General features: G+C 43.8%; 1 protein-coding gene across 8 annotated transcripts in view; it reads left to right on the plus strand.

Moving 5' to 3' along the window:
* The window catches only part of GPD2 (glycerol-3-phosphate dehydrogenase 2), a 123,129-nt gene that overhangs the window by 39,441 nt on the left and 67,181 nt on the right, over positions 1-16,507 (plus strand). For 7 of the 8 annotated variants that reach the window (XM_005296936.5, XM_005296937.5, XM_042860839.2 and 4 more), the window contains one exon: positions 2,082-2,253. In XM_005296936.5, the coding sequence (XP_005296993.1) occupies positions 2,082-2,253 (172 nt within the window). Of the gene's footprint in view, positions 1-2,081; positions 2,254-15,092; positions 15,226-16,507 lie in introns of those variants that run through there. The other variant, XM_065561753.1, reaches the window with a different exon arrangement.

Raw genomic sequence — 16,507 nt, forward strand, 5'->3', positions numbered from 1 at the left:
CTTTACAAATGTGTATGAATTGAGCCTTGCAATGTCTGTGTGAGATAAGGACGTATTACCCCCATTTTACAGGTGAAGAAATAGAGATACTACAGAGGCCCACATTTCTAAAAGTGACCACTAATTTTGGGTACTCAGCTTGAAATAATCTTATTTCCTGGGGTGCTGGGCTTGCAAAATTGTGTTTCAGATCAGCAGGAGCTGCAGATATCAGCACCTCTGAAAATCAGTTGTCAGTTTGGACACCCACAAATGGAGACAGCCAAGATTAGTGGATACTTCTGAATGTTGACTTAAATGACTTGCCCAAGACCATTTGAGGTCTGTGCCAGAGCTGGGAATAGAAAACAGGTGTTCTAACTCACACTCCAGTACCTTACCCACAAAACTATCCTCCTTGCCTTCAAGCACCCAGACATACCAATTATTTGCACATGCTTTGATTTGGTATTTTGTCCTCAAAATCCATTTCCTACACCACAAGTGATTATTCTATTACGAAAAAGATTGTCAGCTCCTTCAGAGCTTGAAAACAATAGTTTGGAGAGTGACCCACTATCCAATTGTGTGCAACATTGAAGGTTGATGGTGAATAAGAATGTGAGAGGGAAGAAAGACAGGGCTGGAGCAGACGGCAGTACGAGAGAGCAAGCACGATTTCTTTTGTGGCCTTGCATCTTAATTAACTTTGGAATAATTATGATACCTGGCTACAGCCTATTGTACATAAAGTAATTAATATACTACATAGCAGAGGTGGATTACAAGCCATAATGATGGTGCTCATAATATAGATTTTTGAAGTGCACAACCAATAGTAGGATTTTAGGATAGCCGTAATTACATGGGCTTTCAGACATCTGTTTAAACTGATATTAACCAAACCTCTTACCTCCAAGTAAAGTCTTTAGGAAATGCTCAATTTTTAAATTTAAAACAAAACAAAACCCCAAATAAACAAAAAACCAAAGCTTCCTGCCCATTTAGGTTCATTGACTTAGAAAGTTTGTCATTCTCTTTCACTAGGGTCATCAAGCTGAGAGATGGGTCACTATAGAAATCAGACAATTATTGTTTTAGAGAAAATTATTATTCTGGAATCCATTAAAAGAAAACCAGAAATGGTCTATGAATACTGTTATACTGTACCACTAAAAAGTTAGCACACTGTATGATTTGAGAAATAAAAGCAAAGTAGGTTAAGGTTTGAAAAAAAGGGGCTGTACACAGCTGATTTTCAATAATAAAAATGAGAAAACATTAGCTTTTATAACCTTTACAGTCAGTTTTTTTTAATTAAACTTTTTTTTTTCTTTGGGCTCTGGATGGATTGTCTTCCTATCTGTTTGTACATCGCCTAGCATACTGGGGCCTTTGATCAGTACCACAATACAAATAATGCATTAATATTTTAATGTTCCATGGAAGCAACAGAAATAATATGACTACCCTCTGGTGCAAAATAATTCCTCCAAAGGCTGCTGGCTGCTCTGCAATGACTCTATAGCCTAGTAGATTAAGTTTGTATTTTATATGCTAAAAGTACAGAGTTCTAATCCTATTCAGGATACATCTTTATTATAAAATCTTCAATACTCCCTTCTGGTATTTGATACTGTATCTTGTTTTATTAATCCCTCAATAACTATACATTTAACTCACCTTGGCTACTCCTGCAAACTAACCCTTAACTCTTTTAATGCTGTTTGTTACCTTTTGCATTTGCTAAAATATTTTCTATTAGATTTAAAAGTGACTGAAAAAAGACACCTTTTTCTGATTAGTTTCCACTAAACTATACCTATTCTATAAGGAATATCAGTGATGTGCCATCAGTGTATACAAGGCATGCCTTATGTGCTCCAGGCTGGGTTGTGCCTGCAGGATGATTCTGTTTGGCCCTTGAACATGCAAAAATAGCACTCTCTGCACAGCCTGACCTCCTATGCTCCATATGTGCAAGGTCGTGCTCTGTGAAGGATGCCATTTTGCATACAACTGCATGTCTGACTAAAAATGTCCTTGCATGCCACTGAGGAATAGACACAAATACTGTCTTGATTTTTTTTTTGTCCTTGTAGGATAACTTTATGTATGTTCAAGCAGCAGAGCCTGTGAACATACCAATGAAAAATCACTTTCCTACAAGAGAAGATCAGTTCCTGGCTCTACAAAACACAAGCGAATTTGATGTGCTTGTTATAGGAGGAGGAGCAACAGGATGCGGCTGTGCGTTAGACGCTGTTACAAGAGGTGAGGCATGAAAGTATGAGCATATTACAGGTAGAAAAAATCACCTACTATAAAAGTGCTTGCATGCAATTTAATATAAATTAATGAAACTGGATATTCAAACACAAAGCTGGTTTAAAATGGGGAACCTGCTGTCTTCCCCACTGCCCTCCAAAGACTTGATTATATAACTATCTTTGGATCCCAATGTCTAGTGTGAACTTGAAGGAAACTAAGAGTCATATTTCGTTGGTACAGCTATATGGAAATAGAGGCTGGAAGAATTTGTTAATTGGGTTTATCTTTAATTTAAAATGTGAGTCATCGAGGTTTGTGCAGGAGGACAATTTACAGGAAAGAGAGAAGGAAAAGCCATATGGCAGTCTGCAGCCAACTTCATTAGGAAAGAAGAGGGCTGGGCATGATTTCTACATGAGCAATCAAATATGGTGTCACTCCCCTGTTTTCTGTAGGGGTGTCATGTGAAAATGGCTGGTAACCATTTTCACATGTTTGGCACACGTTAAATAGATTTTACTCTTAGCACAGATTTAGATTAGTCCGTCTAGATTTTTCATTAAAACCTACCAATAGGATTCTGCTTGAAGATCCACATGGTAAGTCTCTGATGTTCTGCTCTCTTTCTTTATGGAAAGTTTTATTTTTTTGTTTCGAAATTAAGGTGAATGGACATATTTTAATACACCTCTACCCCAAAATAATGCTATCTTTGGGAGCAAAAAAATCTTACCGCGTTATAGGTGAAACAGCATTATATCGAACTTGCTTTGATCCGCCAGAGCGCACAGCTCCCCCCTCTTCCCCCCCGGAGCGCTGCATTACCGCGTTATATCTGAATTCATGTTGTATCGGGTCATGTTATATCGGGGTAGAGGTGTACTAGATTAATGGTCTCTCAATTATTATTTCTTGTTAAAATATTGGGGCAAAATTTAGCTCTGTTTAAACAAGACCAACACTTCTGAAGTGAATGGAGCCAAGTCTGCTTACTTGGGGTGAATTTGGACCTTGGATTTTAATTGATTGCTTCATTTAGGATTCAGCTGTGTTTGCTATGTTTTTAAAAAGGAAAATCTTGACTTTTTATTCAGATTTTATACAGCAAAAATGATTGAAAACTAATACATAAGTTAGCTGATCTATAAAATGTACTAATCGCAACTCTGTTGCATAAGAGATGCATGAACTTAAGTCTTTTATTGACTGAAGTCTTTCTATTGAACTTCCTTCACGTTTTATGTATATGTAGACAAGCATCTGGCTGCACTTTGGCTGTTTCTGTCTGTCATTCACTAACCTTTGAACACTAATATACACTCAAATATATTTGAGAACACAGTTAATTACAGAATAATGGCCATGCTCCGCTCTAATACAGGCTGAGCATTCCTGGAATAACCTGTTCTGAGGACTTTGCTGGGTAGTTATTGGTTAAACAGATGGCCCAAGAGGTAATTTACAGGGCTCAACTGTACCTGGGTTTGGCCACAGCATGCTTCCCATCACTCAAACTTGAGTCTTTGGTGTTTTTCTCCTTTGACATCCAGGCCTTCACTAGATCCCGGTGCTTTTTTCTTTATTTCCAAAACGTGTCCCTTGCTTTCCATCCTGTCTTGATTTTTTTCACCCTTGTAAGGTAACTTTATGTATGTTCAAGCAACAGAACCTGTGAAAATACCAATGAAAAGTCACTTTCCTGAAAGAGAAGATCAGCTTGTGGCTCTACAAAACAAAAGCAACAATGTTCCCTGCTCTCATGACTTCCCATCTTGATTACTTCATCCTCTTCTCCAGTCTCAGCCATAGATTCCTCTTACAAGTCCTGATCCCTGTACAATTGAAATCAACGGGAGTATTTTCCATTGAATTCAAAGTGGACAGGATCAGAGCCTTAACCCACATTAATAGGAAGCTTCACCTCACTTGCAAAGTTCTGCATTACTATCCACACTATCTATTTTTCATTTTCTCTTGCTCTCTCTACTTCTTGTTTCTCTTGACTGTGTTCTCCCTCTCTTATACAGTTCAGACTTAGTGCTGCCTTTCATGCTGCTCTATAAAATTAGAACAGCTGCCCAAGAATATTTACAAAGCCCCACTCCCATTCATTATATGGGAATGTAGTAAGGACTTCTAAGATGGCTTAACATTTTCTATAATAAATTATTTTTGTGGCCATTTTTTAAGAAGCTGCAGCTTCTTCTTTGTTTGGCTTTGATATTTGGCAAGGAGAAGAAGCCCTCAGGCTAGAGAAGTAATTTTTTTGGCCCCATTTAATTCCATGTAGGCATAGCTGAGTTATAATCTGTATCCCTTCTCTTGGTTGTATTTCTCAGAAAATTTTTGGCACTGAGCTGTTTTTGTGCACCTTGTGGTTAGGTTGTAAATTTTTAAGGATGCAAACCATTGCCTTTTTCAGCTTAGCTCTTCCCTGAGTGCTGGTCCCTATGTGTATTCCACATATGGGCATGCATGGACACCATATGCCTGAGTTTGGAGATTTCTAGCAAGTAGTGCCTGTTGAGCTGTGCTTGCACAGTTACTTTTTTCATGCTCCAAACTGAAGGTAGAAGGGGAGGTGTGGACCAACATCTCTCCAGTTCCTTCTTACCGTCGCACAGCCTGAGTTGGAATCCTCTTGTGTCCACAGATTTCCTCTGCTTCTTAATGCACCTGTAAATAAATTGTAAATAGTTTTTAGTATTTTTGTATAGTTAGTTTTTAATCTCAGTAGAGTTTGTATAACAGTTTTCTTCTGTCTTGGGGAGTCTCTTCCTGTAGATAAAGACTGCCCAGAGTCCCCGGTTTAAGAACTGCATCTCATACTCCATGAGTGATGAGCACCAACACTGCTTCTACTGTCTGGGAGAAGTGCATGTCTCTGCTAAATGTGCAGCATTTGCTGTTTGTTTCCCTCTTGAACCCACAAGGCATGAGAGCACCAACTGAGAAAACAACTTATAGAGAAGGCTACGAGACCTCGGTCTGATCCAGGCCAGGGAGATCCCTCTTATGGATCGGCCTCAACTGAGGAGCAGCACCCCTCTGAGAATTAGCTCAGGGGTGGAAACCAGAGCTGCTAAGCCCAAGGGGAGATATCATCCAGGATTTCTCATGAAAGTAAGAGGCACTCTCATAGGCATAAGAATAGAGCACCTCCTTTCAGGTCTGCTCCAAGAAAAGAGCTCCCTCCTTGACTCTGTCCAAGGTGGGTGAGTCCTTGTGCACAGGTCCTAAAGATTTTAGGCTTGCTTAGATCCTCTGATTATTGAGGGTGAGATGTGAAGGAGAAAGGATCCGCTAGTACTGATATCAGCTTTGATTTGTAAGTTGAAGGATTGGCACCTACCGACATCATCTAAGAGCTTCCCAGTAGACTTTTTGATGGTACTGACCCTTTCCAGAAGAGACCTGTCATCTATGATGACCCTGGATGTGCTAGATTCTTCAGTTCTGACTACAGAACACCCTACACTCCTGGATGAACCAAAACTTTCACTTCACCAGAAGATATCTTCACCCTTCCATATCCTCTTCTTTTGGGTCGGACTCTTCTGAGACACATTGACACCAGAGGAGAAAATGACATAGAGGAGATGGGAATGATCCTTGCCTCAGACCTTAGGCAGGAGTTTTCACCCATCAGTACAGATAGCTCCACTAGTTGAACAGGAGCTGTCAGAGAAGTCAGAGGCTCCAGACAATCCCTTGCTCCCATGCAGGGAAGTAAGTTTGGACATAGACGTGAGACGATCTGGGGTTCGTCCTCCATCCATTTATGACTATCCAAAGGATAGGTGGTACCCATTGCCATGGGGTCCGCATCAACTGGCTGACCCTTCATATTGGAGCCCATGCGATTGTACAGTATATGTCTGGATCAGTTCATACGTCCCACGGTACCTCTCCCATCCAACACCTGCCAGCTTAGTTGGAGTATGAGGAAGAGATGATTGAAACGGATCCTCAGGTACTGACAGGTGTTTCATCTTCCTCATCAGGTGAGGCAAGTGTCCTGTCTTCACTTTCCCCTCTGATGACCACACGTGCTATCAGGAGCTGTTGTAGAGAGTGGCGAATAACCTTCAGGTTTTACTAGAGGATACCCAAAATCATTTATTTGATCTTCTATAACCATCTGGTCCTAGTAGGGTGGCCTTCCCAATAAATGAGGCCATCATGGACCCAGCGAGGTAGTCTGGCACACGCTGGCTTCTTGCACCCCCATCCCAAAAGGGCAGAGAGGTGCTATTTTGTACCAGCCAAAGGAGTGGAGTTTCTTTTCACGCATCCTGTTCCCAGCTCCCCATAGAGGAAGTACTTCCAGAGTCCCAGTGTGGCTTCAGACAATCATGAGGTACGACCAACATGATTTTCTCAGCCCGGCAGATCCAGGAAAAATGTCAAGAACAACACCAGGAGCTGTATATGGCCTTTATCACTGTGACCAAAGCCTTCAACTCTGTCAACCATGAGGCTCTGTGATAAATTTGCTTGGGCAGCCAAACTCTGACATAATTTTCTACAGAGTCTCATGGTTGATTTCCTCCATCTTGTGCAGTGGCTCTACCTCTGAGCCCTTTGTCATTTGAACTGGTGTAAAACAAGGTTGTGTACGGGCACCCACCCTTTTCTCCATTTTCTTAGCAGCTATGAAAATGTTCACCCAAAACAATCTACCACAGGGCATTGCCATCCAATATCGGACTGATGGCAACCTCTTCAACCTTTCTCATTTCCGTGCCAGAACTAAAGTAATATCGGCAACAATTACAGAACTACAGTACGTAGATGATTGTGCTGTAGTTGCACACTCACAGAGCGATTTACAAACAGACCTTAATTTATTCTCTGAAGCTTACAAAAGCCTAGGGCTAACTCTGAACATTGGCAAAACAAAAGTTCACCAGCCAGCTCCCGGTCAATCATCAAACCCAGCAAGGAAGATCTATATTGTCAGAGAAGAACTGGAAAATGTAGAATAGCTTGCTTATTTTGGCAGCCATCTCTCACAGAGGGCAGACATAGACATAGAGATTCAGCACAGAATCCGCTGTGCCAGTATTGGCAGGTGTTCAATAATCACATCATCAGAATACACACTGGACTTTATAAGGCTTATAAAGCAGTGGTAGTCCCAACACTCCTCTATGACTGAGACTTGGGTGACCTATAGAAAACATCTGAAAAACCTGGAATGCCAGCACCAGCACTTTCTTAGGAAGATCCTCAACGTAAAGGAGGAGGATCGCTGCACTAATGTCAGTTTCCTCACAGAGGCCAACTTCTTCAGTGTTGAGGTCCTGATTATCCAGCACAAGTTGAGGTGTAGTGGGCACTGTGTGCGCATGCCTGATGAACGCTTACCAAAACAACTGCTGTACGCCCAACTCACCAAAGGAGAAAAACAGCGAGGCCAAAAGAAACTCTCTAAAGACATCCTCGAGATGTAGCATTGACACCACATACTGGGAGACAGCAGCCCAGGATAGGGATAACAGGTGAAGACTTGTCAGAGAAGGAATGTCCACATTTGAGGAAAATCTCCTTGTCCTGGTTGCAGAAAAATGCCAAAAAAGAATGGAAGGGCAACTGTCACGCAGCAATCATGGCCCAGCCCTGACTTCCAACACCACCTGCAATGTCTGCCCATGAGCCCGCGGCTCAAGGTTCGGACTCCTCGGTCACCAAAGGACCCTTAAAAAAAAAAAAATCTGTGAAAGAGATCATCCTTGATCTCAAGGGATTGCTGCTGCCAATCCAACTCCTTGGTGGTGCAGGCTACACTGGCAGATAAAGGTTCTAAACGACTTGACCTTATGGGGAGAAAGGTGTTTTCTACAAGTCTGCAATATGTAATTTAAACTACTTCAAAAGGACAGAGCCCAATTCTAGGCCCTCATTGAGGAAGGCAAACTGATGGCTAAAACATCACTTCACGTTGCAGTGAATACAGCTGACACTGGCTAGATGGATAGCCATAGGTATACTCAGAGGTGCGTGAGTCTTGGCTGCATTCCTTGGGATTCCCCCGAGAGGTTCAAAACACTGCAGAGGACTTGCCTTTCAGTGAGTAATTTGTTTAGAGACTCAGTCATCTTGTTACACTAGTCGAAGGACTCGAACATTGAGTCCCTGGCCCCAAAAAGAGAACACCAAAAACAGGTGTATAAACCGAGACCTCCTGCCCAACTGTTCTACCACCAGCACTCATTCAAAGTACTGCACAGTCTCCAGAAGGTACAAAACCCTAGATATCCCTATATTACCACAATGCAGCTACTGAATCCCATTCTCTATCCAGGGATATTTTTTGATGGGATGATCAAGAATTGTGTACCCCCTTTGATGCCATCCACCACAGCCCCTTCCTCCAAACTTTGATGGCTGCCTCACCCTTTTTTGCTCACAATTGAGGGGCAATCACAACAGACAAGTGGGTACTAGAAATCGTTGACTGTGGGTACTCTGTGTTCCTTTTCCTTCCTCTCCCCAAGTCCACTTCCCGGCTCCTCTTCAGGCACCCCTCGGAGGTCAGAGATGCATGCAGCCAGGAGCTGTTTTCTACTCCGGAGGAGGCTAGCCAGTCACAGCCTCTCTGGTCATCAGTTTGAACTCTACTGCCTTGCCCTCAGGTGACCAACTATCATCCCCACCCCATAAATTCCTTTGGAATTTTGAAAGTCCCCTTCCTGTTTGCTCAGTGATGCATGCAGTGGTCTCAGCACATGTTTTCAAGTGGCCATGCCTGCCCCACGCACCAGGCGATCCCCCACTTGGAGCAGTGCCAACCTGCTGGACCCCATCAGCATTTGGGGAGAGGAGGCTGTCCAGTCCCAGCTGCACTCCAGCCATAGGAATTATGATACATACAGACAGATTTCAAAATGCATGACAGAAAAGGGCCATGACCAGGACACATTGCAGTGCAGGGTCAAAGTGAAGGAGCTGCGGAACACCTACCACAAGGCGCGGGAGGCAAATCGCTGCTCCTGTGCTACGCCCACGAGCTGATGGTTCTACAAAGATGACTCGGAGGTCTGAGATGCATGCAGCCAGGAGCTGTTTTCTACCCCGGAGGAGGCTAGCCAGTCACAGCTGTCGGATGTTGGCGAAGCGCACACTGGAGAGGAGGCCCCTGATAACTGGATTTGCTTTTGGGAGTCGCGGAAGCGAGTTGTTGGGGGCAGGAGAATTGCAGAAAGTGGGCTTGTCTCCCACCGCATGCCTAGTCTGAGTGGCCGAACAGGCTGCTGATTGACTCCCTCACTTCACGGGAATCTCCCTCATTGATCTCCAGAAAAAAGAAGAACAGGAGGACTTGTGGCACCTTAGAGACTAACAAATTTATTAGAGCATAAGCTTTCGTGGACTACAGCCCACTTCTTCGGATGCATATAGAATGGAACATATATTGAGGAGATATATATACACACATACAGAGAGCATAAACAGGTGGGAGTTGTCTTACCACCTCTGAGAGGCCAATTAATTAAGAGAAAAAAAACTTTTGAAGTTTATGCTCTAATAAATTTGTTAGTCCACGAAAGCTTATGCTCTAATAAATTTGTTAGTCTCTAAGGTGCCACAAGTCCTCCTGTTCTTCTTTTTGCGGATACAGACTAACACGGCTGCTACTCTGAAACCTTTCATTGATCTCCAGGAAGCTCTCATGGAGATACTGGGCAATCCGCTGCTGCGGGTTCTTCGGCAGAGCTGCTCTGTTTCTTGCCCCATTAACGGTAACTTTCCTGCACCACTGTGTCGTCACTTGGGGGGCTGGACCATTGCTGCACACAGACGAGCCACATAGGGGCCAGGGCAGAAGCCACAGTCTTGGAGAAAACCCCCTCTCCCCCTTGATTCCCTGCTCACGGTCAGCAGCGAGATATCTTCCATAATGATCACGTCCTGTGGAAAGTGTGGGGACAGGAATGATTATCAGGCCCTCCTACAGTGCTGGCTCTCCCCAAGCGCCACATGCCCAGTGTACAGCAGGGTCCGGGAAGAGTTATTTACCCTGTGCCTGCAGTTATTCACTATTTTGGGGGTCTTGTGGCTCATGTGTGCTTGCCTGGGGTCAGCCAGTTAGTGACAGGTGTATGAGTACTGGCTGTGTTTTAACGCACTGAAACAGTGTTGTCTGTGTTGCAAACAGTAGTGCTTCTGTAAAATGTTGCGTTTAAACTTCACAGAGAAGACCTTGGGAGCCCAGCCTTCCTCTTTATTATTGGCAGCTGAACAGCTGCGCAGAATTAGAAAGTGGCCAAGAAGAACTAAGGAGGACTTTCTGCGTGATGTTATGATGCATTCCGCCACTGAGAAACAGGAATTGAAGGAGTGGTGGGACAGCGAGAAGAGGGACCGAAAGGAGAACGCGACATGCCAGAATGAAACCATGGAGGTTCTTAAAGGTTATGGATTGCCAAGCAGACATGCTCCAGGCAATACTAGTTCTTCAAACTGAGCAGCTCCATGCCCGCCCTCCTCACAGCCTTTATCGCAAAACTTTCCCATGCTCTCTCCAGACATCGCCAACACACTCTTATCAACCTCCTGGCTCCAGTTTATACCCACGGCATTCCACTCCCCCCCGCCCCATCACAATGCAGCTGTGTGGATTCCCACTACCCACTGCACTCAACACCCATCTCTCTGCAGTTTGGCCTTGCAGAAGTACCGTACCCGCTCCATTGTACTCCAAAGGAGAAGGTTGGATATGATCCCTGGACATACAAATCTTTAGCCATCCTGGGATCCCCCCTCCTCCTGGGACTTTCCCTTCCCCCATCCCCCTCACTGCTGATGGGTTTTTTTTGTTTGACTCTCTCCTCCGGTTGTTGTCTTTTAATAAAAGAATTGTTAGTTTGAAAGCAATCTTTATTCTATTAATTGAAAGCAAAAAGAGCCATGCAAAGCAACATACAATTATGTTAAACCCACATATTGCATCGTCCGCACCAATCACCTCCTATCATTACAAGCAATGCACTCCCGAGCATAGCAACAAGTATTAGTGGCTTTCAGGTTCAAATTGCTACCTCAAGGCATCCCTGATCCTTATGACCCCACACTGCGCCCCTCTAATAGCTCTGGTCTCTGGCTGCTCAAACTCAGCCTCCAGGCACTGAGCCTCTGTGGTCCAGCCCTGAGTGAAGCTTTCACCCGTCCCTTCATAAATATTATGGACCATACAGCACGCGGCTATAAGCATAGGAATATTGTCATCGGCCAGGTCCAGCTTCCCATAGAGGCAGCGCCAGTGGGCTTTTAAACTGTCAAAAGCACACTCAACAGTCATTCTGCATTTGCTCAGCCTGCTGTTGAACCGCTCCTTGCTGTTGCCAAGTTGCCCCGTGTATCGCTTCATGAGCCATGGCATTAAGCGGTAGGCGGGGGTCTCCCAGGATCACAATGGGCATTTTGACTTCCCATACAGTGATCTTCTGGTCCAGGAAGAAAGTCCCTGCTTGCAGCTTCCTGAACAGGCCAGTATTCTGAAAGATGCGTGCGTCATGCACCTTTCCGGGCCACCTTGTGTTAATGTCTGTGGAACGCCCATGGTGATCCACAAGCACCTGGAGAACCATTGAGGAAAAATGCCTTGTGATTAATGTACTTGGTGGCTAGGTGGTCTGGTGCCAGAATTGGCATGTGCGTGCCATCTATCACCCCTCTGCAGTTAGTGAAGCCCATTTGTGCAAAGCCATCCACAGTGTCATGCACATTGTCCAGAGTCATGGTCTTTCGGAGCAGGATGCGATTAATGGCCCTGCAGACTTCCGTCAACACGAGTCCAACGGTCAACCTTCCCACTCCGAACTGATTAGTGACCGATCGGTAGCAGTATGGAGTAGCCAGCTTCCACAGTGCAATTACCACATGCTTCTCCAACGGCAAGGCAGCTCTCATTCTTGTGTCCTTGTGCCGCAGGGCTGGGGCGAGCTCATCACACAGTCCCATGAATGTGGCTTTCCTCATCCAAAAGTTCTGCAGCCACTGCTTGTCATCCCCAACGTGCATCAGGATGTGATCCCACCACTCAGTGCTTGTTTCCCGAGCCCAAAAGTGTCATTCTAGCGTGGTCAGCACCTCTGAATGCCACAAGCTATCTTGTGTCGTTGCTACTATGCGTGATGAGATTAATGTCGCACTCCTCTTGCCTTTGTAGCTTAAGGAATAACTCCACCGCCACTCATGACGTGTTGGTGAGAGCGAGCAGCATACTGGTCAACAGTTCAGGATCCATTCCTGCAGCCCGAAGAGGCAGTGCACGCAGTACACAAACCATTTAAAGATGGCGCCAAATGTGGACGGAAGCGCAGGGAATGCTGGGATGCAAAGCAATGCATGACGGGGCATTGGGACAGGACCCAGGATGCCCCGTGACCCCCTCCGCCTTTCCACAACTCTTGGTGGCAGAAGAGAAAGAGATGCTCTGTGGGATAGCTGCCCAGAGTGCATCACGCCGAATACCGCTGCAAGTGCTGCAAGTGTGAACACACTATTGTGCAGGCAGCTGACGGTGTGAACACACAACAGCGGTTTCCCTTCAGTGCTCTCTGAGCAGCGCTGTAATTGCCGGTGCTGTAACTCTGCCAGTGTAGACATGCCCTTAGTCTCTGTAGTCAGGAGGTCCAGTTGTCAACTTCATTCTTGCTCCATTTTCTGGCAACCTTGGGAATGTGTGTTGTCAAAGGAAAGTCCAATCTGACTCCCACCAGGACTATAGACTTCATAGGAGTGACCTTAAATTCAATCTCAGCAAGGTCTTTCTTCCCTATGGAGAGATTCCAGACCATGAAAAAATTGATAAGACATGTCACTTTCAGACCAGGAGTCACTGTCAAGGTCTGCCTTTCACTATTAGGCCACATAGCATTGTGTACTTATAACATCATTTGCCAGACTTCATCTACATTACCTACAAGCCTGGCTCTGGTCAACTTACTCATGAAAGAGAACCCCCGCCCCCAACACCAGAGTAAGAATTCCCACGAGGGTCATGGCTTCTCTTGCCTGGTGGACAAAGCCAGAGAAAGTATGTGTGGGAGTCCCCACACTCGATGCGACCATTGTTAGACACATTCCTTATTGGATGGGGAGTCCACCTGGACAACTACACCATACAAGGCACTTGGAATCTTCGGGAGGCTAGGATGCATATCAACCTACTAGATAAGAGCAGTTAATCCTGCCTGTAATGCATTCCTCTTACTTATTTGATCTCTCCATGTCCAAATAATGTCAGACAATATACAACTATTTCTTACATAAACAAGGTGGAGCAAAATCCTTCCTCTTTGCTCGGAAGCACTCAATTTTTTTAATTGGTGCATCATAAACCATGTCATGCACTTGGCTACATACCTATTAGGTGCACAGATTTCTCTAGTGGATAATCTCAGCAGACACTTCTCCATGGACCATGAATGGGAGATACACAATTCTGTCCTTAATGAGATCTTCACACAGTGGGGAACATCTTCAAACAGAAGATTCAGTACGATGAAGCTCAGGTCATTCTCATAATATCCAACTGGCCCAGACAATTGTAGTTTCCAGATCTCCAGTGAATGTTAACCCATCCTCCCATCAGTATCTGAGCCTTTCTGGATCTGCTTACCGAGGAGAATGGTAACATCGGATATCCCAACTCAGGCCCCCTTCACTTCACAAATTTGAATGGACATTTGACTTTGAACGACTTCTGAGAATGAATGTTCTATCAAAATAGGAAAGACTCCACCAGGAAATGTTATCTGGTTAAATGGAAGCATTTCTCTAGTGAGCCCAAAGCAACCAGTTGTCTCCAGAATCTGCAGATATACACTGGTATTTTAGATTACCTCTGTCTCTAAAAACTTCAGGGCTTCCCATTAGTTCCCTGCTGGTCCATCTAGCAGCAATCAGTGCCTTCCATTCTCAGTGGTGAAGCCTACACAACAATGAGACCTCAGACTCATACTATCCGTACTTATCAGACCATACTTTGAAACGCTGGCTACATGTTCTGTGAAAGTCACCTTTTTAATTGCCATCACATTGGCTAGAAGAGTGAGCACTCGTGGCTGATCTGCCCTACGCTATTTTTCATAAGGGGAAGATTTCTGAGTTTTACATCAATCAGCATATCCACTTACCGGTATTCTTCCCAAAACCTCATGCTTCCAATGAGGAGAGGAAACTTTTGCTCTTTGGATGTCAGGTGAGCGCTGGCGTTTTACTTGCAAAGGACACAACCAATTAGAAAATCACTGAATAGTTGTAGCTTTAGTGAAACCGTTGTGAGGAAAAGCATTATCTGCTCAGAGACACTCAAAGTGGATCTCTGGCTGCATCATTCTGTGTTACCAGTTGGCACGTATTTCTTCCCCAGGGTGGGGGATGAGAGCCCGTTCCACTAAGGCACAAGCAACCTCAACAGCATCTCTTCAAGAGGTACCTATACTGGACATGTATTGGGCCATTACCTGGAGTTCCATCCATTCATTCATGAAGCATTACACATTAGTTCAAGCTCCTCTTCAGATGAAGCTATTAGGCCTGCAGTATTAAAAGCATCTGTATTAATTGCATTCCAGTCCCATCTCCCCATTTCAATACTGCTTATCAATCACCCACGTCTGGAATATACATAGGGACCCGTGCTCAGATTAAAAATGGAGGTTACTTCCTGTAGCTGGAGATTCTTTTGAGATGTGGGGTCCCTATCTGCATTCCACTACCCACCCTCCTTCCCTTTTGCTTTAGATCTTATCTGTTTCCTGGTAAGAAGAGGAACTGGAGAGGTGTCATACTGTACCGGCCCCTTAAGCCTTCAGCTCTGGAGCACAAAGAAAGCAACTGCGCGGGTGTGGATCAATGACACTACTTGCTAGAAATCTTCAGTTTCAGGCACAGTGTGTGCATTCGTAAGCACATGTGGAATGGAGATAGGGACCACACATCTCGAAGGACCTCCAGTTACAGGTAAATAACCTCCATTTCTCATATGTTAGTGCCATGTACTTTGGTAACACTATACAGTAACACTATACTGCATCTTTAACTTTGAACTCCCTGACGTGTGTGCTTCAAATCTCAGCCATAATGTTTTTCTTAGATTTGCATGCAACGTGATTGGTAGCTGCAGAATTGCATGGCATCTAGCACCTACCTTCAGGACTGGTGAAAGGAATACCCTATGTCTGAGGGTGCAGTTCCGCTGATGCCAGGAATGAAATCCGGCTCCAGTGAAGTCAACTCCCATTGACTTCACTGGGCCCAGGATTTCCCCCCAGGTCTGTTTGAAAACATTTAGCTGAAATGTATGCTCATTTTATATAAACTTTTAAGTTTTCTATATAAAGTAAAAGCAAGTAACATAAGCATATTGATATATTGGGGAATACATTCCAATTTGTAATTGGTGTGTTATGATTTTTAATGGATTATTAAAGAAAACTAAATAGCTGGTAAACCTATGTGACTAAGGTTTTCAGTCTTGCTCTTATTATGTTGGTGGGCCTCTGGAAAAATTGTAATTGAAAGTGCACAAAGAATGGTTGAAGGTAATCTATATTTATCCTGTTACTACATATTCTGATCATATCAGTAGTTTTCTGAAGTGTGAAATAATCATAGGCATTTGGTTAATGAATTGTGTATTGTTGCTGTTCATTCATGGAATTTGCTCTTTTATTATGTCTGATGCTTCACTTAACAACAAATTTTGCTTTCCTTGTGTTTGATATGTTTTCACCAAATTATTCCTGATTGTATCCATTAATCTTCAGTCACATTTGACAAAAACAAATTACTCTGATCTTTTAAAGTTACCAGTAATTGGATTTTTAAGGACATAAAAGTTTTGGGGGACCAATAAATGATAAAGGGTTTTTATATTGTTCTACAAGCAATATTATAAAGCACTGCACTATCTTTAAGGTGATGCAGGGTAAAAAATAGAGTAGTGTTAGTATTTACATTAGTTATTCTCTCCTTGTGCACGCAGTCATGTTGCTTTTCTCAACTTTGGTAAGAACCTCATTGACCCTGCTTCCTCTTTCTTTCCCCCTTGCCCACATACTTTCAAATGAGAAAAAACACTAGTGTTGGGGGAATCCACTATTCTACTTGTTGCAACAAAAGCAATCTTTCTAGATACATGCAATATATCTCAAAGATTTTGAGCAAAAGACCACATTCTTGCCGTGAGGTGCTTATCTTAATTGGATTTATTTTTTGTAAACTTTTACACTTTTATGAAATC

Source organism: Chrysemys picta, chromosome 11, assembly GCF_011386835.1.
Source record: "Chrysemys picta bellii isolate R12L10 chromosome 11, ASM1138683v2, whole genome shotgun sequence".
Classification (NCBI taxonomy): Eukaryota; Metazoa; Chordata; order Testudines; family Emydidae; genus Chrysemys; species Chrysemys picta.